The sequence below is a fragment of the Mobula birostris genome, chromosome 19 (assembly GCF_030028105.1).
Source record: "Mobula birostris isolate sMobBir1 chromosome 19, sMobBir1.hap1, whole genome shotgun sequence".
Classification (NCBI taxonomy): Eukaryota; Metazoa; Chordata; class Chondrichthyes; order Myliobatiformes; family Myliobatidae; genus Mobula; species Mobula birostris.
Window position 1 is genome coordinate 67,886,014 of NC_092388.1, and position 21,722 is coordinate 67,907,735.

The window sequence follows — 21,722 nt, forward strand, 5'->3', positions numbered from 1 at the left end:
CTGGTCTCACTAGCACGTGGTAAAGGTAGCAATCCTAAGATCACAACTCTAGAGGTCCTTCCCTTCAAGTTAGCACCTAACTCCCTGAACTCTTTATGCAGAACTTTGTCACTCATCCTACCCATGCCATTGGTACCTACATGGACCATGACTTCTGGCTGTTCACCCTCCCACTTAAGAACGATGAGGACTCAGTCCAAGATATCCTGGAGCCCAGCACCCAGAAGGCAACATACCATCTCGGATCTCGTTCACGCCCCCAGTACCTCTGCCCATTCTACTGACAAATGAATCCCCTGTCACCACAGCGTGCCTCTTCTACTCCCCTCACTTCTGAGTCACAGAGCCAGACTCAGTGCCGGAGACCTGACAACTGTGACTTTCCTCTGTTAGGTCAACCCCTGAACAGTATCCAAGTGATATACCTGTTGTTGAGTAGGATGGCCACAGGGGTACTCTGCACTGGATCCTTAATCCCTCTCCGCTTCCCAACTGTCACCCAGTTTCCTGTGTCCTGCACTTGGGTGTAACTACACCTCCTATGTCCTATCAAACCTCAGCCTCTCAAATGATTCGGAGTTCATCCAGTTCCAGCTCCAACTCCTTAATGCAGATTGTTAGAATCTGCAGCTGGAAGCACTTCTCACAGTTGTAGTTGTCAGGGACACTGAAGGTCTCCCTGCCTTCCCACATTCCACAAATATTGTGAGGGAACTACAATGGCCTTTACTGTGTGTTTACAGAATCTCTGGCAGTCAGTTGTAATGAACCTTTCTCAGTTACTCTTCGCCACCACTGTATGATGTGTACTTTACAACTGTGCTCTGTACAACCAAGGACTTCATTCACATGTTCCAGATAGCTTCTTTTCTACAGTTTCTCCAGAACCCAGGCAAAGGGGCAGGAAGAGCAATAAAGCATCAGCCGAGATGGCCAAGCGCCTCCTTGCTGCTACCATCCCGTTCAGGCTACGATTCATAACGCCTCATGCACATTTGTTGTGAAGGCCTCCTGGTGAAATCTAGCAATCTGGAAATATCTCAACTCATGACAGAAAGAAACAGGCAACCTCAAGCCATGATTTCCAAAAGAAATTTTTTCTGCTGTTGGAAGTGAAGACTTGGGCACATAATTTAGCATTACAGCTGACAGTACTCAGGTACTTTCACCTCTGAAATAGTACACGGGAACAATACAGAGGTCAGTATTTAATATATGAAAGTTTGAAGCAATGTGATAGCTTTCAGGTGTGAGCAATGCTGTTTCACTCCTGTGACCAGAGGGTCAGAAGCTGTTCTAATTTACTAATAATTTTTCTGTTGAGATAGGAATGGCTGCCATTTCAGACATTTCACAGAGTGTTGGTGTCCATTCCAAAGATATGAATGCAGGATGCTTACAAGTCGCTGATAAAGTTAGAAGAAACAATCTACAGTACCATTCTCAAGCAACTTATAAAGGCCATCTTCAATGGCAATAGAGAATAACTGAACTGAGCAGTGTTAAAGTACAGAATTGTCCTGCTCCAAATATGTACTGCAGGCCCAGATGAAAAGATACCTGGAATATTGTATACAGATCCATCTTCTCAACTTAGGAAGGAGGTTCTTGTCGCAATTGGAGTGCAAGGTTGACCAGCTGATCTCTGAGGTGGCAGAGTTCTTGTTTGAGGAGAGACCAAGAAGAGAGGGCAGGTACTCTTCTAAGTTTAGAAGCATGAAAGGGGTTCAAAGTGAAAGTTACAAAGTTCTTTTGAGCCTGACAGGATGGATGCAGGGATAGTCTTTCACCTGACTGGGGTATCAGACACAGAATTAGCGGTCAGTGCAGAGAAGGAGGATATCTTTTTCAGCCAGAGTCTGGGTAATAATTGAAATTCTCTACTGAAGAGGGCCGTGGAGGCTAGGTCACTGGGGAAATTTAAAGCAAAAACTAGTAGGTTTTTGGATATTAAAGGAATTAAAGAATACAGAGGTAGTGGCATGAAGGTAGATCAAACATGATCTAAATGCAACTGATTCTACAGATGCTGGAAATCCAGAGTAACACACAAAATAGTGGAGGAACTCAGCAGCCGAGGCAGCATCTGTAGAGAGGGATCAGCAGTCAATGTTTCAGGCTGGGACCCTTCAGCTCAGAAGTATTGGAGAGCAACACGTCATATTCCTTATTCTCCAGCCCTATACATTTTCTACCTATGACCTCCCAGCTTCTTACTTCAACCTCCCTCCCCCACCACCTGGCTCACATATCACCTGATACCTTGTCCTCTCCATAGATGCTGACTGACCTGCTGAGTTCTTCCAGCTTTCTCTGTGTGTTGTTCAGCCATGATCTCAAAGAAAGGCACAGCAGGCACGAGGAGATAAAGAGCCTATTCCATCTTTTATTACCTGAGCTCACCAAACCTAAGGGATAGAAGAGTGTTTCACTGATAGCTGCATTATTTCAACTCCATAATTTTGTCCAGGACTATTCTGGAAGGACTGAGGATCAGCTACAGTGTGAAAATTCTAAGTCTCTGGGAATGTAGAAGTTTTTGGAGAGGTGTGTAAGATTCACCTGGTTGCTGCCTAGACTAGAGAGCTTTGGCTTTATGAGAAATTGGACAAACTTGGGTTGTTTTCTTTGGAGTGTTGGAGGCTGAGGGGCGACCTAATAGAAGTTGTTAACAATCTCTTGGACACCTCCGCCCCCACCACCTTCAGGTGGGAGGCACCACAGCATTAGGACGAGGACTGTTAGGATGGGAAACAGCTTCTTCTCTCAGGCCAAAGGGACTGAGCTCCCTACCACCTCCCACATATGAAGCACCTGTAATGTCATTCTCTTTACTTTTTAACTTGTTGTAAGTGCACCTTATAATTTGTTCATTTATTTGTGGTAACATTACTCCATGTGCTGTGTGTGAGAGTTGTAGGTACTGCGTTGTGCAGAACCTTGTTTCATTTGGTGGTATACACGTGCGTAGTGGAATTGCAACTGAACTTGAATTTGAACTTGTGGGACATGGGTAGAGTAGGTAGTCAGTCTGTTCCCCAGGGTGGATATCGGTTTAAGGTAAGAGAACATTTTAAAAAGTTTATGGGACATGTCTATTACTTACAGAGAGAGTGGTGGCTGCCTGGAGTGCGTTGCCAGGGGAGGTGCTGGAAGCAGATGCTATCGCGCCATAGGCAGGTGTGTGTAATGGAGAGATGTTCAGGGAGAGGGAATTAGTTAGATTGGTATTGTGGTTGTCACATACATGATAGGCTGAATGGCCTATTTCTATGCTGTCCTGTTCTATGTTCTAACAGTGTATTGTGGAACAGATTAACAGCTGAGGCCCATGTTATCCACAGCACAATTGCAGTAGAATCCTCCTCAGCCATTTTCACACCCACAGATTTCTTGAGGGTTAGTCTTCAGTGTTGGAAAGAATTGAATATCTTTGTCCAATTGTAGCATCTGAATTTGGTTACTTGTCGTTTGCTGAATTTGATACAGCAGACGTTATTGAGGAAGGACAACAGAATGGATGTATTACAATAACCCACACACCATGCCATGGGAGAAATATTGATTCAGTAATAAGCATGCCTGCTTTCAGATACTAATTAGATCTAGCCAGTTCATGATACTGCCTCAGAGCATTCCTATTTATCCGAGTGGATGACAGCAGATGCATTCATTTATAATTTGCAGGCACATTGATTTACTGCTACGACCAATCTTTGTACCGTCTCTATTCTTACCTTGCAGAAGTACTCGGCCATCTCGCTCTGCAGCATTACGACAGAGGCACTGAAAGTCCTTGGTGCCACGGAGGACCTAATTGAGGCCACACAGGAAGATCGTTCACTGCCTGATTCTTGTGAGGGGAGGATACCCTCAGAGAAAGAAGCAGCCAAACTTCAGGCACATCTCTCCAAACTTGAGGAAAATGTAAGAACCATCAATAACATTGGTGTAGATATAGTTTGGTACACTTTTCTGCTGGTTTAATCTTAAAGATTTGATCTTAACTTTAAAATGAGGAAATACTTCAATGCATTTAGGAGGGCAAGTGGTATGTTATAGAGACATGGAGTCATACAGCTCACAACAGACCGTTCTGTCTTTAGCATTCATGTTTTATTCCCTGTTTACACAATGCTCATCTGTTCTAATCCTAATGCCCATATTAGAATTGCAATCAGATTTATTGTCACTGATTTATATGACATGAAGTTTGTTGTTTTGCAGCACCAGTGCAGTATAAAGACATAAAATTGCCATACAGTTCATCACAAAATTAAATAAATACTCCAACAAGGTTGTGTTCATGGATTCATGGACTGTTCAGAAATCTGGTGATGGAGGGGTTGAAGGTGTTTCTGAAATGTTGAGTGTGTGTATTCAGGCTCCTGTACCTCCTCCCTAACAGTGCGAATGTGAAGAGGACAGATAGGTTGAGGGTCCTTCATAATGGGCATCTTCCTGAGGCACTGCCCCTTGAAAATGCCCTCGATGGCAGGGAGGATCGCACCCACGAGGGAGCTGGCTGAATTTACAGCCCAGTGCAGCCTCTTGCAATCCTGTGCATTCAAAGCATCATACTTCCAATGAAGTAAGACTCACTGGCCTGATTTACCCAGCTTATTCCTACTGCTCTTCTTAAATAGACGAACAGCATTAACTATCCTTCAGTTTTCTGGCACCTCATCTGTAGTAACTAAGGTGCCACAGTTATCTCCTCCCTTCTTTCACATAGAAGCCGGGGATAGATCTCATCCAGCCCAAGAGAACTATAAGGACTTATGTATCCCTTGACATCTAATACCTTCCCCTTCCTAAAACTAACCTGCTTGAGAATATCCATGAACTTTACCCCTGTACTTGCCCCAGCTTAACCGGGATCCTACCACCAGGCACATCTTTTGCTCCTAACGTACCTCTATAGTTTCGATAGGGATTACTCTCCATATGACTTCATTGTCCACTCTCACGGATCTCCCTTCTGGCACTTAGACCATAACCCCATTAGATATAAGAGCAGAATTAAGCCATTTGGCCCATCGAGTCTGCTCCTCCATTTCATCATGGCTGATCCAAATTTCCTCTCAGCCCCCATCTCCTGCCTTCTCCTGTATCCCTTCATGCCCTGACCAATCAAGAATCTATCAACCTCTGCCTTAAATGTACATAAAGCCTTGGCCTCCACAGCTGCCTGTGGCAAAGAATACCATAGATTCACCACTCTCTGGCTGAAGAAATTCCTCCTCATCTCTGTTCTAAAAGGATGCACCATAGGAAGGGTGCAGAGGAGTTGCCTAGATTGGAAAGCATGCCTTATGGGTTGAGTGAACTTGGCCTTCTCTCCTTGGAGCGATGGAGGTTGAGAGGTGACCTGACAGAGGTGTATAAGATGATGAGAGGCATTGATCGTGTGGATTGTCAGAGGCTTTTTCCCAGGGCTGAAATGGCTAGCACGAGAGGGCACAGTTTTAAGCTGCTTGGAGGTAAGTACGGAGGAGATGTCAGGAGTAAGTTTTCTATGCAGAGAGTGGTGAATGCGTGGAATAGGCTGCCGGTGACTGTGGTGGAGGTGGATACGATAGGGTCTTTTAAGAAACTCCTGGACAGGTACATGGAGCTTAGAAAATAGAGGGCTATGGATAACCCTAGGTAATTTCTCAGGTAAGGACATGTTCAGCATAGCTTTATAAGCCAAAGGGCCTGTATTGTGCAGTAGGTTTTCTATGTTTCTATTATTCTGAGGTTGTGTCCTCTAGTCTAAGACTCTCTCACCATTGGAAACATCCTCTCCACATCCACTCTATCAAGGCCTTTCAACATTCAATAGGATTCAATGAGATCACCCCTCATTCTTCTGAACTCTAGTGAATACAGGCCCAGAGCCATCAAACGCTCTTCATAGGACAAGCCATTCAATCTTCGAATCATGTTCATGAGCCTCCTTTAAACTCTCTCCAGCTTCAACACATCCTTTCTAAAATAAGAGGCCCAAACCTGCTCACAGTACTCCAAGTAAGGCCTCACCAGTGCTTCATAAAGTCTCAACATTACATCTTTGCTTTTATATTCTAGTCCTCTTGAAAAGAATGCTAACATTGCATTTGCCTTCCTCACCACAGACTCAACCTGCAAATTAACCTTCAGAGAATCCTGCAGCTGGACTACCAAGTCCTTTGCATCTCAGTTGTTTTGTATTTTCTCTCCATTTAGGACACAGTCAACCCTTTAATTTCTTCTACCAAATTTCATGACTATACACTTCCCAACACTGTATTCCATCTGTCATTTCTTTGCCCATTCTCCTAATCTGTCTAAGTCCTTCTGTAGCCTCTTTACTTGCTCAAAACTTCCTGCCCCTCCACCTATCTTCATACCTGCTGCAACTTTGCAACAAAGCCACTAACTCCATCATCCAAATCATCGACATATAACATAAAAAGAATCGGTCCCAACACAGACCCTAGTGGTGTCATGGTCCGGTCCATTAACTACTCATTTCAGTTGATTTCCTTTTCCCCGTGTTCCACCAGGCTCCTTGATTAGGGCATCTGATCTTCATCCGAACTGGCAGGATAAAAACCCTGGCTTACAGCTAATCGGGGCTGGTCTGTCACCGTAGCCAGGGCAGCAATGAATATTCTGAGCTGCCAATAATAAGGGACCGTCTTCCGAGCTGTCTCGTGTCCAGCTGAGTGTTGCCGGCTGTTTTGCCGCTGCTCCGAGCTGGGGAGCGAGTGGTCTGTCATTGTTTTGTTTTGAAGACTCCGAATTCCAGTCCAAGTCAAGTCTCTGAGCCCCAGAACGAGTCAAGGCTCCAAGTCCCAGTCCAGTCTTTGTCTCCAGTCAAGTGATTGCCGGCTGTTTGCCACTTCATGAGCTTCTCCATGTAAAGATACATATCGTCTGTTATTGTTTGGTTTAGTCATCTCGTTGCCAGCTGAGTAGGTCCAGCCATTTGCTGCTAGTCTGAGTTGGGAATTCTGTCTCTCTGTGTCGAAGTCCAGGCTCTGTGTTCCAGTCAAGTCCAAGTCCGTCTCTGTGTCAAGTCTCCGTGCCTGTGTTCTGCACTTGCGTCCGCTTCCTCCACTTCCAGTCACCATGCATTGCAACAAGTAGAACACCATTAGTCACTGACAACCAACCAGAAAAGATTCCATTTATTCCTACTCTTTGCCTTCTTCCAATCAACCACTGCTTTACCCATGCTAGAATCTTTGCTGTTTAAAAAGTAGCTCTCTAGCACAGTTCCTGCTGTGGATTGTCCAACAAGGGCACTTATCCCTCCAAAAATGACAAGTGCCACACCTGCTCCTATACCTACTTTCTCACCACCCTTCACGGGTCCTGCAAGTCTGGCAAAGTCATTTATTGTATCTGGTACTCTCAGTACAGCGTTTTCTACATCAATGAGACCCAGCACAGATTGAGGCACCGATTCATCAAACACCTTCGCTCTGTCCACTACAAAAAGCAAGATTTCCCAGTGGCTACCCATTTCAATTTGACTTCCCATTCCCATTGTAACATATCTGTCCCTGGCCTCAATGAGACCAACCTCAGGCTGGAGAACCAAGATCTCATATTCTGTCTGGGTGGCCTCTGCATGGCATGAGCATCAATTTCTTTAGCTTCTGGTAATTTCTCCCCCCTTCCTCCTTCTCCTTTTTCATTCACCTTTCTAATTAGCCTCTGTCCCCTTCTCTCCCACACCTTCATCTCCTCCTCCTTCCCGTTTTTCTACCATCCACTGACCTTTTCCATTAGATCCCTTCTCCTTCAGCTCTTTACCTCTTCCACATCATCTCCCAGCTTCTTACTTCATCTCCTCACCCCCATTCATACACTTCCTCCCCTCAGCTAGTCTAACCTATCACCTCCTTCTGCCCCCCCCACCTTCTAATTCTGGCTTCTGCAGACTTCATTTCAATAGGGTTTCAATAGGTCAATAGGTGCATTTAATGTCAGAGAAATGTATACAAATACATCCTGAAACTCTTCTTCTTCGCAAACATCCACAAAAACAGAGGAGTGCCACAAAGAATGAATGACAGTTAAATGTTAGAACCCCAAACCCCGCCAACTCCCCCTCCCATGCATAAGCAGTGGCAAAACAACGACCCCCAACCCCACCAGCAAAAAACCCATCTGCCCCCCCCCACTGAGCACTCGAACGTGCAGCAAAGCTTCAATAAAGACACAGACTTGCAGTACTCCAAAGACTACTCATTCACCCGGTAATTCGACATACCACAGGCTTTCTGTCTCCCTGATAATGGAAAAGGGGTGTCCCCATTTCACAGCGAGAGGGGAGACATAACAAAACAACCCGCTGATTTATGGTGTTAAAAGTCGTGCGTCACTTCTTCTGAGCTCTGCGCCCAAAGAACTTGGGTCTCTGGGCACACGACCAGCAGCCAGCTCGCTGCCTATCATCTTCCGTCTGGCACAACGCATCAGGCGATGGCGGCACCAGCCCTGAATCTGCCCACCTCCAGAGCCACGAAAATCCACCATCCTGAAGGCGTGCTAGTCTTCCTGGCCGCGTCCTTGGCATATCGAAAAGCGTCTGGTCGTGAGGCCCTGAGAGTGGGTCCTATTTCTGCAAAGAACCAAAGTCGCCGTGTAACTCCAGGTCAGGGTCTTCAAAAGTACTTTGAAAAGGGGAAAAAGAGATATCAAAGACAGAAAGAGAGCTGTTTTCGAAGGCGCAAACAGGGGAGTCGCCGTTAGGTGCCATCATCCTCCTAAACTTTCCAGTCCTGATGAAGAGTCTCGGCCCAAATCATCAACTGTTTATCCCCCTCCATAGATGCTGCCCGACTTGCTGAGTTCCTCCAGCATTTTGTGTGTTTTGTTGTGATGGTCAGGGTCAAGTTTCCAGACAGCAGACACCACGCCTTCATCTCAAGGGAATCTACGTGGGTAAGTATTTTGAGAAGGGTGGATCCTGAAGAACAAGGCTTCCCCTCTGCTCTTGTGGTTCCTTATAGCAGCTCAGACTGATACAGGCACTGCACAAGAAAGAGAAACATTTATTTCTTATTTACTTATTATTATTTTTCTTCTTTAATATTTGAACAATTTGTTGTCTTTTCCACACTGGTTGCCCAACCTGCTGGGGTGCAGTCTTCCACTGGATCGGTTATGGTTACTGGACTTACTGTGTATGCCCACAAGGAGATGAATCTCAGGGTTGTAAATGGTGACGTATAATAAATTTATTTGGAACTTTGAGCCTTTTTGAATTCCTTACGAAAAGGGGTGGGGAGGGCTGGAAAACAGACAGCTTAGAGAATGCAACTTCCCTCAAATTTCATAAACTCTCCTGGGAGTCTCCTTTGATAAGAGGAGCAGGTAGTGAGAGCAATCTCAAAACTGGTAATCACGTTCACAATGGACGGTGTACACAATCATTGTCAGAACATCATGACAGCCATGGCATGTCTAATGATTTCACAGTCGTGTGCATTGCTGTAATGAGGCAATCATTTTGAATGGACAGCATCACTCAGACAACAAGGTATAGATCTTGTTGCAGCTCAGGGAACTGGCAAAATGCTGTAGGAGTAACAGCCTTGAAGCTAAGGTTAATGTTCGCAGCAATATTACAAAGCTGTCAAAGACTTATACATGGGCAGTGCAGCAGTAGGAGGCATAATACTCAGAAACTATATACACCAGCAGATGTGCTACACAGCTATTGTGAACAGTGAACTGTGTATGGTGCATCATTGACGAGCTGAGCAATGAACTTGAATTGCAATAGGAATTGGTTTATTGTCACACGTACTGAGGTACAGTGAAAAGCTTGTCTTGTATTTTGTTCATGCAGATCATTACAATTCATTACACAATGCTTTGAGGTAGAACAAGGTAAAGCAATTACAGACTACAGTGCAACAGCTGCAGAGAAAGTGCAAGGCAGGTGGAGAGTAAGGTGCAAGGTCACGGCACTGTATTGGTTAGCACAATGCTTTACAATACAAGCCTCGTTGGTTCATTTCCCATCACTGCCTATAAGGAGTTTGTCCATTTTCCCAGTGCCCGTGTGGATTTTGTCCGGGTGCTCCTGTTTCCTCCCACAGTCTGAAGTCACACAGGTTGATAGATGAATTGGTCATTGTAAATTGTCCTGTGATTAGGCTCAGATTAAATCGGGGGATTTCTGGGTGCTGTAGCTTCCTCACTGTATCTCACTAAATGAATAACAAGGTGGGCTATGAGGTCGAAACTCCAGCTTATTGTATGAGGGAGCTGTTCAATCGTCTGTTTACAGTGGGATAGAAGCTGTCCTTAGGCCTGCTTGTACACGCTTCCAGGCTTTTTTATCTCCTACCTGAAGAGAGAGGGAACAATGACCAGGGTGGGTGCCATTTTCGATTATGCTTGGCTGCTTTGCTGGGGCAGTGAGAAGTACAGACAGAGTCTGGGGAAAGGAGGTTGTTTTCCCTGATGTGGACTGAGTGGGTCTGTGATGTGTACGCTGGCAACTGTTATCATGGGTATTGAAAAATCTCTGATTTTGTGAGCTCTGAGATGGCAGGAGACTCGATAGGAACACTGATGGGCAAGAGGTGTTTAGCAGGGTGAGTGGATGTTTCATCCATCCTCCGCTCGCACAGTATGTTCATGATACATGATCTTGATTTTTCAATATCATCTCAAGTGCCCCTGCTCCTTCTTGAGTGGATCAGAAGTTGGAGGCACTGGAGATGTTGCATTATCTCATCTTTTCCTCTATCTGTCCTGTAATCTCCTCCCATGACAGAGTAGATCTATTTCAGCAGGGTGGTGTCAGGCAAGCAGACCTCAGTCCTGGGATGTTGATTTCGAAGAGCACAGTGTCTTTTATTCCCCCACCCAGAGATTATAGAACAGTACAGCACAGGAAAAGGCTTTTTGGCCCATGAAGTTGTGCCAAACTAATTAAAGTAGTAATTGAACTCCTGGCTAAACTAATTCCTACTGCCTACGCAATGCCCACACCCTTTCATTCTCTGCAAACTCATGGACCTATCTAAGAGCACCTTAAACAGCACCATTGCACTTGCCTCTGCGACCTCCCCTGGCAGTGCATTTCAGGCATCCACCTCCACCTCCTGTGTAAAAAAACTTGCCCCACACATCTCTTTCCAGTCGCCCCCCCCCCACCCCCCACCTTAACTGCATGTCCTCTCGGTCAGTATTTCATATTGAAAACTTGAACAATTATTTTCCCACTACATACGTTGCTAATCCTGCTGAGTTCCTCCAGTGGATTGTTTGTCATCTGTGGCAAATTGTTTGTCATCATGGCATCTGTGGTCTTTTGTGACTCCATCAGATCATAAATCTGCACCTCCCTCCATGGGTGCTGCCTGCCCTGTGGAGGATTTGATTTCCATCACTCTTATTTCTGACTATTATTTAAGTACAGCCGTGATATTTTACAGCAATAAGAAAATCAAGCAAAGCCCTTGAGGAATATAAAGCAGCTGGAAAAGAACTCCAGAAGGGAATTAGGAAAGCCTGGAGAGGCCATGAAAATTCTTTGGCAAGTAGGATTGGAGAGAATCCTAAGGCATTCTGCACATGCATTGAGAGCAAGGAGATATCTAGGGAGAGAGTGGGACAATTCAAGGATAAAAGGGAACAATTGCTTGGATATGGGTGAGGTCCTTAATGAGTACTTTAAAATCAGTATTTCAAGAAAAAGAATGTGGAGGATAGGGTGGTCAGTGCTGAGAGCATTAATGTGCATTGGCATTTTGAGGTAAAGGAGGAAGTACTGTTGGGTCTCCTAAACAGCTTTAAGGTGGATAAGTCCCATAACCAGGTTATTGAGAGATACAAGAGAAGAAGTTGTTGGGGCCTTGACCAATATCTTTGTGTCCTCTCTAGCCACAGGTGAGGTCCCAAAGGACTGTCAATGTTGTTCCATTATTTAAAAGGGAACCAGGTATAATCCTGGAAATTATAGACTGGTCACTGGTAGGGAAGTTACTGGAGAGAATTCTTAGGAATAGGATTTACGAGTATTTGGAAAACCATGGCCTTATTAGGGAAAGCCAGCATAGCTTTGTGCTGGCCAAGTCGTGTCTTACTAACTTGATTGAGTTTTTTAATGAGGTGACAAGGGTGACTGATAAAGGCAGAGCTGTGGATGTTGTTTACGTGGATTTTAGTAAGGTGCTCGACAGGATTCCTCATGGGGGTCTCATCCAGAAGATTAAGATGCGTGGTGAATTGCCGGTTTGGATTTGGAACTGCCTTGTCCATGGAAGACTGAGGTAGTGGTCAAAGGGACTTATTTGAGATGGAGGTCAGTCATTCGTGGTGTTCCACAGAGACCTATACTGGGACCTCTGCGGCTTGTGATGTATATAAGTGACCGGGATGAAAATGGAGGTGGGTGAGTTAGTAAGTTTGCAGATGATATGAAGATTGGTAGTCTTGTGGATGCCATAGCAGACTGGTAGAGAATACAGTGGGATCATTTGCAGATATTGGTAGAGAAATGGCAAATGGAATTTAACCCATTGCACCTTGGTAGGTCAAATGTAAAGAGGCAGTACACTATTTAGGGCAAGATCCTTAACAGTGTTGATGAGCAAAGGGATCTTAGGAACCAAGTACATAGCTCATTGAAAGTGGCTACACAGGTTGATAGGGTGGTTAAGAAGCTATATGGCCCGCTTGTGTTTATTAGTCAGAGCACTGAGTTCAAAAGTCAGGAAGTTATGTTGCAGTTTTGTACAGACATCCCACCCTGCAAAAACTCATTTCAGGGAGGTAGCACCATCAATTTGCAGGAGACTCCGGGAACTTCCGGGAGAGGTGGGATGTCTGCAATAGAATATCTCCTTAGCAGCTAGTCAGCTAGTTTAAATAATGTTAGCTATGCTAATGAATGAATGACACCTGTTAAACTCACCTCAACATGTCTTCCACAGTCTTAACCCACCATGGGCAATAGAAAAGTCACTGTTGCAAACAGTGCAGCGAGAAACACTGTCATTATTTTTGACCCCTATTAGGCAGGGGTACACTGGGATGACATATGTTCTATATTTTCTTTTTTTGGAACACTCTGCCATGGTGCTCTCTCTCTATCTCTCTCTCTCTCTCTCTCGCTCTCATGCTCTCTCTCTCTCTCTCCCTCGCTCGCTCTCAAAAAATCGATTTCTGGGATATTGTATATAATTTGCAGGCATCAGAGAGCCACTATCAATATGCGGGAGACTCCCAGAACTTCCGGGAGAGGTGGGATGTCTGCTTTACAAAAAATCAGTTAAGCTGCATCAGGAGTATTGCATGCAGTTCTGGTCACCCCATTAAAGATGTCGAGGCTTCTGAGAGGGTGCAGAAGAGATGTTGCCTGGATTTGAAGACATTGTAGCATTGTGCTATACACAGCGCTAGAATAACAACACGTAGTCGGTGAGTTGTAGTTGCGAGAAAAGAGATTTATTCAAACTTCACGGCCTGCTTTAAAGCCCTCCCCGGGCAGGACTGCTGTGGGGAATGCATATTCGCAGACCCTTTCCGCACGCGGGATTTTCACCTTGCTGGTGCAGATGGCCTGGCACCCCATTTTGGGGCCGGCCTCTCTGCCGGTGCACACCGTTTTTATGAGCCGGTTCGAGTGTGCTGGAAAGTGGGTCACCACAACATGACCTTAACAATAGGTTAGGCAAACTTGGGTTCTTTTCTCAGGAGCGGCAGAGGCTGAGGGAGATCTGATACAGGCCTATAAAAGGCACAGATGGAGTAGAAAGATAGTATCTTTTCCCAAAGAGTTGAAAAGTCGAATACCAGAGGTCATGCATTTAAGGTGAGAGGAGGTAATTTCAAAGGATATGTGTGGGGCAAATTTTTTATAGAGAGAGTGGTGGGTGGCTGGAATGTGCTGTATGGTGTGCTTGTAGTGGCAGAAATAGGACATAGAACATTGAAATCTACAGCACATTACAGGCCCCATGGCCCACAATGTTGTGCTGACCATATTATCTAGTCTAGAAACTGCCTAGAACTACCCTGCTGCATAGCCCTATATTCTTCTAAGCTCCATGTACCTATCTAAGAGTCTCTTAAAAGACCCTATTATATCCGCCTCCACCACCGATGCTGGCAGCTCATTCCACACACTCACCACTCTGTGTGTGAAACACTTGCCTCTGACAGGTACCTGCTTCCAAGCACCTTAAAACCACGCCCCCTCAGAGACTTCTATTAGAGTCTTTTCATTAGATGTTAGACAGCTTTAAGAGATGTTTATATGGGCACATGAATGGAAGGATATGGTCATTGTGTGGGCAGAAGAAATTAGTTCAGTTAACGATTTGATAACTAATTTAACTGGTTCAGCACAACACTGTGGGCCGAAGGGCCTGTTCCTGTGTGTACTGTTGTATGTTCTGTGTTTTATAAACCAAGATACATGAGCTGTGTTGAGGGGCCAGAACAGACAGAGGGGTATACCACACAGAATAACGAAAAGAGCCAATGTAAAAAAGTATATCATCATTTCCCCTCTCACATTCTTGCATACTCTCAAACTTTGCCTCCAACTTGCATGGGATGCGTGTATTTGTCATTGCAACCTCCTGCCTATTACTGTGTGTTTAATTGTAGTCATAGTGGAGAAACAAATTTACGTTCACTGGAGCTCACTGGCCTCCATTCACATCAGTGGACATGCATGGGATTGGAGTGGATTAGTGCCCATGGATGTTTGATAGGTCATGTAGACTTGCTGGCCTGAAGCAGCTGTTTCTGAGCTCTATGGCTCTATGCTGTTGCAAGAACTGATTTCTTCTCGTGCATCTAATAATGGTTATACCCAAAATATTTACAAGTATTTTCTGAAATTGTCTTCATCATTATAAAAGACTTAACTTGGTGACCGTCTCTGTTAACAGGTTTACATAACAGCCGGCACTGTGTACAGTCTTGAGGGCCAGCTGAATGATCTCGAGGACTGTGCTCGTAGTATTCACAGTGTAACCACTGAAACCAAGCTGGCAGATCTGGAAGATCAGGTGGCAACAGCAGCTGCTCAGGTTCACCAAGCCGAACTCCAGGTAAGTGGCAAATGCAAGATCAGGCCACAGAGGCCACCCAATCGGTTTAACATGGCACTGGTTAAGCAGAGCGATGACTTACTTGCAGCAAAAATCAACTATTATCTTCTTCCTTTATCCCACCTTTTCTTGAAAATGATCACACGGAAGCCTGTAACTTCCCTCTTGGAGTCGAGCTTTGGAACCGCCTGTACGAACCTGCATCTTTGGGCCTCGAAGGTGCAGGACGATTGCGGTGTGGTATGTATGGGCTGAATCGAGGCAGTGGGCCCAGGCCTGAGAGCAGGGAACAAGCCAATGCTTGGCTGCTGGAGCAGACTTGGAGGTGATTCAATGCGGCAGAGTCGACCCAGCAGGGCCCAGGCCGAGGAGTGAGGAACAAGCTGTGGTTTACCTGATTTAAGCACCAGGCTGAATTGGAAAGATCGGCATGAACTGAATTGAGGTGGCAGGTTCTGAGCTTGAGAACATATCGAAGTGACGGAGCCCTGGTACGAGAACAAGGAACAACCCACAGTTTGACTGATTTAAGCACTGGGTTGGTTTGAAACGGTCAGGGTGTCGGGGTCCAAGGCCAGAGATGGGCCGGGGATCAGCTTACTGCTTTGTGATAGTTACTCATCCTTGCGTTGAACTAAGGCTGTGGCCTGCAACTAGCAGCCTCCTAGACTGACTGTGGCTGGCTTCATGGCTGTGGACTCACTATCGTCAACTTCAGTTCTGAATGATAGTTGCTTACTTTTATTGTTTGGAGATGGTGAAGTGTCATCAGAACCCATGAATGCTCTTTGACTGGAAATGTTAACTGTGTTTCTCCATGGGGACCTGAGTTCTGCTGAGATTTCCAGCTTTTGTTTTGTTTTACCTGCAGTATTTTGTTTCTGTAGGATGCTGATGGAGTTGCTCTTATCTCTGTATCTCAGTTTCTACCTCCAGCCCCCATGTCCTCCTCCACTCTCCTTCAGTTCTGGCCTCTTGGTGATCTCTGAATGTAATCACTGACAGTCATAGTGCTAAGCTCTAAACATGGGAACTTCCTCCCAAGCCTCATCATCTCATTCACCTCTCGTTTTGTCTCTGCCACCCCCTTGATAGCTGCTTGTCATCTGTCTCAATACCTCCTCATGTCCAAGTATGCATTTGACCACACTCCTATAAACTGTTCTGGTAGGCTTTACGAAGGGTACTACAATAATAGTTTTTGTCCCCCCCCATTGACATCCCTCCCTTACAGAAGGACAATGTTTGTCCCCCCCCATTGACATCCCTCCCTTACAGAAGGACAATGTTTGCATTACGTTTACAGCATTAACATCAAGGCCAAGACTTGTTGGGAAACAACTTAAAATGTGAGGTTTTCTATTAATCTATGATCACAATCAGAGTTAGAATGTGTTAGGAAAATCCAGGTGGTCCAAAAAAATGGTTAAATTCAGGAGTACCTTCATAGCTTCATAAGAGTGAGCCAGTTCAAGCAGTCACACACACAGCAAGATCCCAAACTGCAGAGTGTAAAGGGCAGATACAGTGGTCTAGTGTGTCTTCCGTAGAAGTTTGCACAGATTCAGCATCTCACCTGAAACTTTGACAAACTTCTATAGATTCACAGTGGAGAGTGTACCATCTGGTTGCATCAGAGCCTGGCATGAACCCGAGCGGGGGCAGGTTTGTTAGAGCTGTTGGGGAGGGTTTAAACTAATTTGTCAAGGAGATGGAAACCAGAGTGAAGGGACTCAGGACAGGGTGAACGGTAAACAAGCAAAGATCGCTTACAGTCAGACTGTCAGGAAGGACAGGCAGGTGATAGGACATAATTCAGTCAGCAGGGTGAGTATCAGTGCAGAATCAAAAAGGGTAGCAAATACAGTACTCAAAGTGTTATATCTCAATATCAAATATGTCATATCTCAATCTCAAAGTCAATATCAAATATTGATTGGCATCTCCCTAGGGTGAGAGGTTTAGATAGGGGGAGTTTGTTAGGTGTGCTCAGGAAGGTTTCTTGACACAATATGTAGATAAGCCTGCCAGGGGAGAGTCTGTACTTGATCTGGTATTGGGAGATGAACCTGGTCAGGTGTCAGATCTCTCAATAGGAGATCATTTTGGAGATAGTGATCACAATTCTATCTCCTTTACCATAGAATTGGAGAGGAATAGGAACAGACAAGTTAGGGAAATGTTTAGTTGGAGTAAGGGGAAATATGATGCTATCAGGTAGGAACTTGGAAGCATAAACTGGAAACAGATGTTCTCAAGGAAAAGTACGGAAGAATTATGGCAAATGTTCAGGGGATATTGCGTGGGGTTCTGCATAGACAGGGAAAGAATGGTGGGGTACAGGAACCGTGGTGTACAAAGGCTGTTGTAAATCTAGTCAAGAAGAAAAGAAGAGCTTACAAAAGGTTCAAAAAACTAGGTAATGATAGAGATCTAGAAGATTATAAAGCTAGCAGGAAGGAGCTCAACAAGGAAATTAGGAGAGCCAGAAGGGGCCATGAGAAGGCCTTGGCAGACAGGATTAAGGAAAACCCAAAGGCATTCTACAAGTATGTGAAGAGCAAGAGGATAAGACGTTAGAGAATAGGACCAATCAAGTGTGACAGTGGAAAAATGTGTATGGAACCGGAGGAGATGGAAGAGGTACTTAATGAATACTTTACCTCAGTATTCACTACAGAAAAGGATTTTGGCCAATGTAGGGATGACTTACAGCAGACTGAAATGCTTGAGCATGTAGATATTAAGGAAGAGGATGTGCTGGAGCTTTTGGAAAGCATCAAGTTGGATAAGTCACCGGGACCGGACAGGATGTACCCCAGGCTACTGTGGGAAGCAGGGGAGGAGATTGCTGAGCCTCTGACAATGATCTTTGCATCATCAGTGGGGACCGTAGAGGTTCCGGAGGAATTGGAGGGTTGCGGATCTTGTTCCCTTATTCAAGAAAGGGAGTAGGGATAGCCCGGGAAATTATAGACCAGTGAGTCTTACTTCAGTGGCTGGTAAGTTGATGGAGAAGATCCTGAGAGGCAGGATTTATGAACATTTGGATACGTATAATATGATTAGGAATAGTCAGCATGGCTTTGTCAGAGGCAGGTGTTGCCGAACAAGCCTGATTGAATTTTTTCAGGATGTGACTAAACACATTGATGAAGGTGGAGCAGTAGATGTAGTGTATATGGATTTTAGCAAGGCATTTCATAAGGTACCCCATGCAAGGCTTATTGAGAAAGTAAGGAGGTATGGGATCCAAGGGGACATTGTTTTTAGATCCAGAACTTGCTTGCCCACAGAAGGCAAAGAGTGGTTGTAGATGGGTCATATTCTGCATGAAGGTCAGTGACCAGTGGTGTGCCTCAGGGATCTGTTCTGGGACCCCTACTCTTTGTGATTTTTATAAATGACCTGGATGAGGAAGTGGAGGGATAGGTTAGAAAATTTGCTGATGACACAAAGGTTGGGGTGTTGTGAATAGTGTGGAGGGCTGTCAGAGGTTACAGCAGGACATCGATAGGATGCAAAACTGGACTGAGAAGTGGCAGATGGAGTTCAACCCAGATAAGTGTGGGGTGGTTCATTTTGGTAGGTCAAATATGATAGCAGAATATAGTATTAATGGTAAGACTCTTGGCAGTGTGGAGGATCAGAGGGATCTCGGGGTCCGAGTCCATAGGACACTCGAAGTTGCTGCGCAGGTTGACTCTGTGGTTAAGAAGGTGTATGGTGTATTGGCCTTCATCAATCGTGGAATTGAATTTAGGAGCCAAGAGGTAATGTTGCAGCTATTTAGGACCCTGGTCAGACCCCACTGGGAGTACTGTGCTCAGTTCTGGTCGCCTCACTACAGGAAGGATGTGGAAACCATAGAAAGGGTGCAGAGGAGATTTACAAGGATGTTGCCTGGATTGGGGAGCATGCCTTATGAGAATAGGTTGAGTGACCTCAGCCTTTTCTCTTTGGAGTGATTGAGGATGAGAGGTGACCTGATAGAGGTGTACAAGATAATGAGAGGCATTGATCGTGTGGGTAGTCAGAGGCTTTTTCCCAGGTCTGAAATTGCTAGCACGAGAGGGCCTAGTCTTAAGGTACTTGGAAGTAGGTACAGAGGAGATATCAGGGGTAAGTTTTTTACTCAGAGAGTGGTGAGTGCTTGGAATGGGCTGCCGGCAGCGGTGGTGGAGGCGGAAGCGATAGAGTCTTTTAAGAGACTCCTGGATGGATACATGGAGCCTAGAAAAATAGAGGACTATGGATAAGCCTAGGTAGTTCTAATGTCAGGACATGTTCGGCACAGCTTTGTGGGCTGAAGGGCCTGTATTGTGTTGTAGGTTTTCTATGTTCTATCTCAATGCACAGGGTATAAGAAATAAGGTGGCTGATCTTGTTGCACTTCTACAGATTGTTAGATATAGTCATAATCATAGTCATAGTCATAGTCATACTTTACTGATCCCAGGGGAAATTGGTTTTAGTTAAAGTTGCACCATAAATAATAAATAGTAATAGAACCATAAATAGTTAAATAGTAATATGTAAATTATGCCAGTAAATTATGAAATAAGTCCAGGACCAGCCTATTGGCTCAGGGTATCTGACCCTCCAAGGGAGGAGTTGTAAGGTTTGATGGCCACAGGCAGGAATGACTTCCTATGACGCTCTGTGTGATATCTTGGAGGAATGAGTCTCTGGCTGAATGTACTCCTGTGCCACCCAGTACATTATGTAGTGGATGGGAGACATTGACCAAGATGGCATGCAACTTAGACAGCATCCTCTTTTCAGACACCACCGTGAGAGAGTCCAGTTCCATCCCCACAACATCTCTGGCCTTACGAATGAGTTTGTTGATTCTGTTGGTGTCTGCTACCCTCAGCCTGCTGCCCCAGCACACAACAGCAAACATGATAGCACTGGCCACCACAGATTTGCTGTTGTGGCTATCACTGAATCATGGCTGAAGGATGGTTGTAGTTAGGAGTTTTGTATTGGAGGGATAGGTAGGGAGGCAGGGAAAGTGACATGGTTCTGCTGGTAAAGAATGGTTAGAAAGATGTGACATAGGATCAGAAGATGTTGAATCCTTGTGGATTCAGTTAAGAAACTGCAAGGGTAAAAAGGACCCTAATGCCAAGTATATACAAACCTCCAAACAGTAACTGGGATGTGGACTACAGAATACACTGAATACACTGGAAATAGAAAAGGCTTATCAAAAGGGCAATGTTATGATAGTCATAGGAGATTTCACCATGTAGGTAAATTGGGAAAATCAGGTTGATAATGGATCTCAAGAGAGTGAATTTGTTGAATGTCTATGAGATGGCTTTTTAGAGCTGTCACGGTCTGGACCGTTAATTCCCCATTTTTTCCAAATTTCCTCTGATGGCGGCATACCTGGTTTTCATCAAGACCTGCAGCATAAGAACCTTGGCTTTGCACCCACTGGTTGCCAGATCATTGGTTTTGCCAGTGTGGTAATTAACGTTTCCCGGCCGCTTAGGATTGTGTGTTCTAAGTTTTGCTTCAGTACCGAGATTTACCCATGAAACCCAGTCTCTCCGTGTCAAGATAAGTTTTCTAAGTTCTGCTCCAGTTCCAAGGTTTATCTGTGAAACTCAGTCTCTCCATGTCAAGATAAGTATTCGAAGTTTTACTTCAGCACCGAGATTTACCTCTGTAACTTCATCTGTCTGTGCTAAGAAAAGATTTGTCTGCCACTTTCCTTTCTACGCTCCATGTCAAGATAAGTCCTGCCTGCCTTCTGCTTTCCTGCACTCCCTCCTGTTTGCCGTTCAACGCTCACGCCCACGTCTGCATCCTAACTCAATCTCCGTGCCTGTGTCCTGCGTTTGGATTTGCCTCATTCATTGCAAGAAGAGCAGCTTGTTGTTGAGCCTACTAGGGGATCTGCTACACCAGAATGGGTATTATGTAATGAGCCAGAAGCGATTATGGAGCTTAAGGTAAAGGAAACATTAGGAGACAGTGATCACACAATGATTGAGTTCAACTTGAAACTTCTTTTGTTTTTCTTTTTAAATCTTTTTATTGAATTAGTACACAAAAGGTAAACCATGTAGACGCTAATACACTGTTGCAATATAAATTTACAAGAGATATTAATACACAAAAAAAGTTAGTAAAACAGTGCAGTTTAGATATACAATAACAAGGTAATATAATAGTATACTAATTTTCCATACATATCACTAAGGAGAAAAAAAAACCCAAAAAACCCACCGTGCAACTAATCTAAAAAGCAGAGCAAAGCAATGGGCTAACTAGGTATCAAGTAGACTTAAACAACTTAAAACAACCACGTCCTCAAACCCGACCTCCATTAAAAACAGTTAAAAAGCAAGAAGGGATTGTAAATATGGGCAAAGAAAAAAAAATTACATTAAATGAAAATGTTGAATAAAAGGCCTCCAGGTCTGTTCAAATTTAACTGAAGTATCATAAAGATTACTTCTGATTTTCTCCAAATTTAAACATAGTATCATCTGAGAAAACCAAAAGAACGTAGTTGGGGCATTAATCTCCTTCCAATGTTGTAAAATACATCTTTTCACCATTAAAGTAAGAAATGCAATCATTCTATGGGCTGAAGGGGAAAGATTACTGGAAATTTTAGGTAATCCAAAGATAGCAGTAACA

General features: G+C 44.6%; 1 protein-coding gene across 1 annotated transcript in view; it reads left to right on the forward strand.

Moving 5' to 3' along the window:
- The window catches only part of LOC140212401 (rab effector MyRIP-like), a 48,503-nt gene that overhangs the window by 14,190 nt on the left and 12,591 nt on the right, over positions 1 to 21,722 (forward strand). Inside the window, exons 3-4 of the mRNA XM_072283147.1 lie at positions 3,745 to 3,927; positions 14,901 to 15,062. Coding sequence (XP_072139248.1) covers positions 3,745 to 3,927; positions 14,901 to 15,062 — 345 coding nt within the window. The remainder of the gene's footprint in view (positions 1 to 3,744; positions 3,928 to 14,900; positions 15,063 to 21,722) is intronic.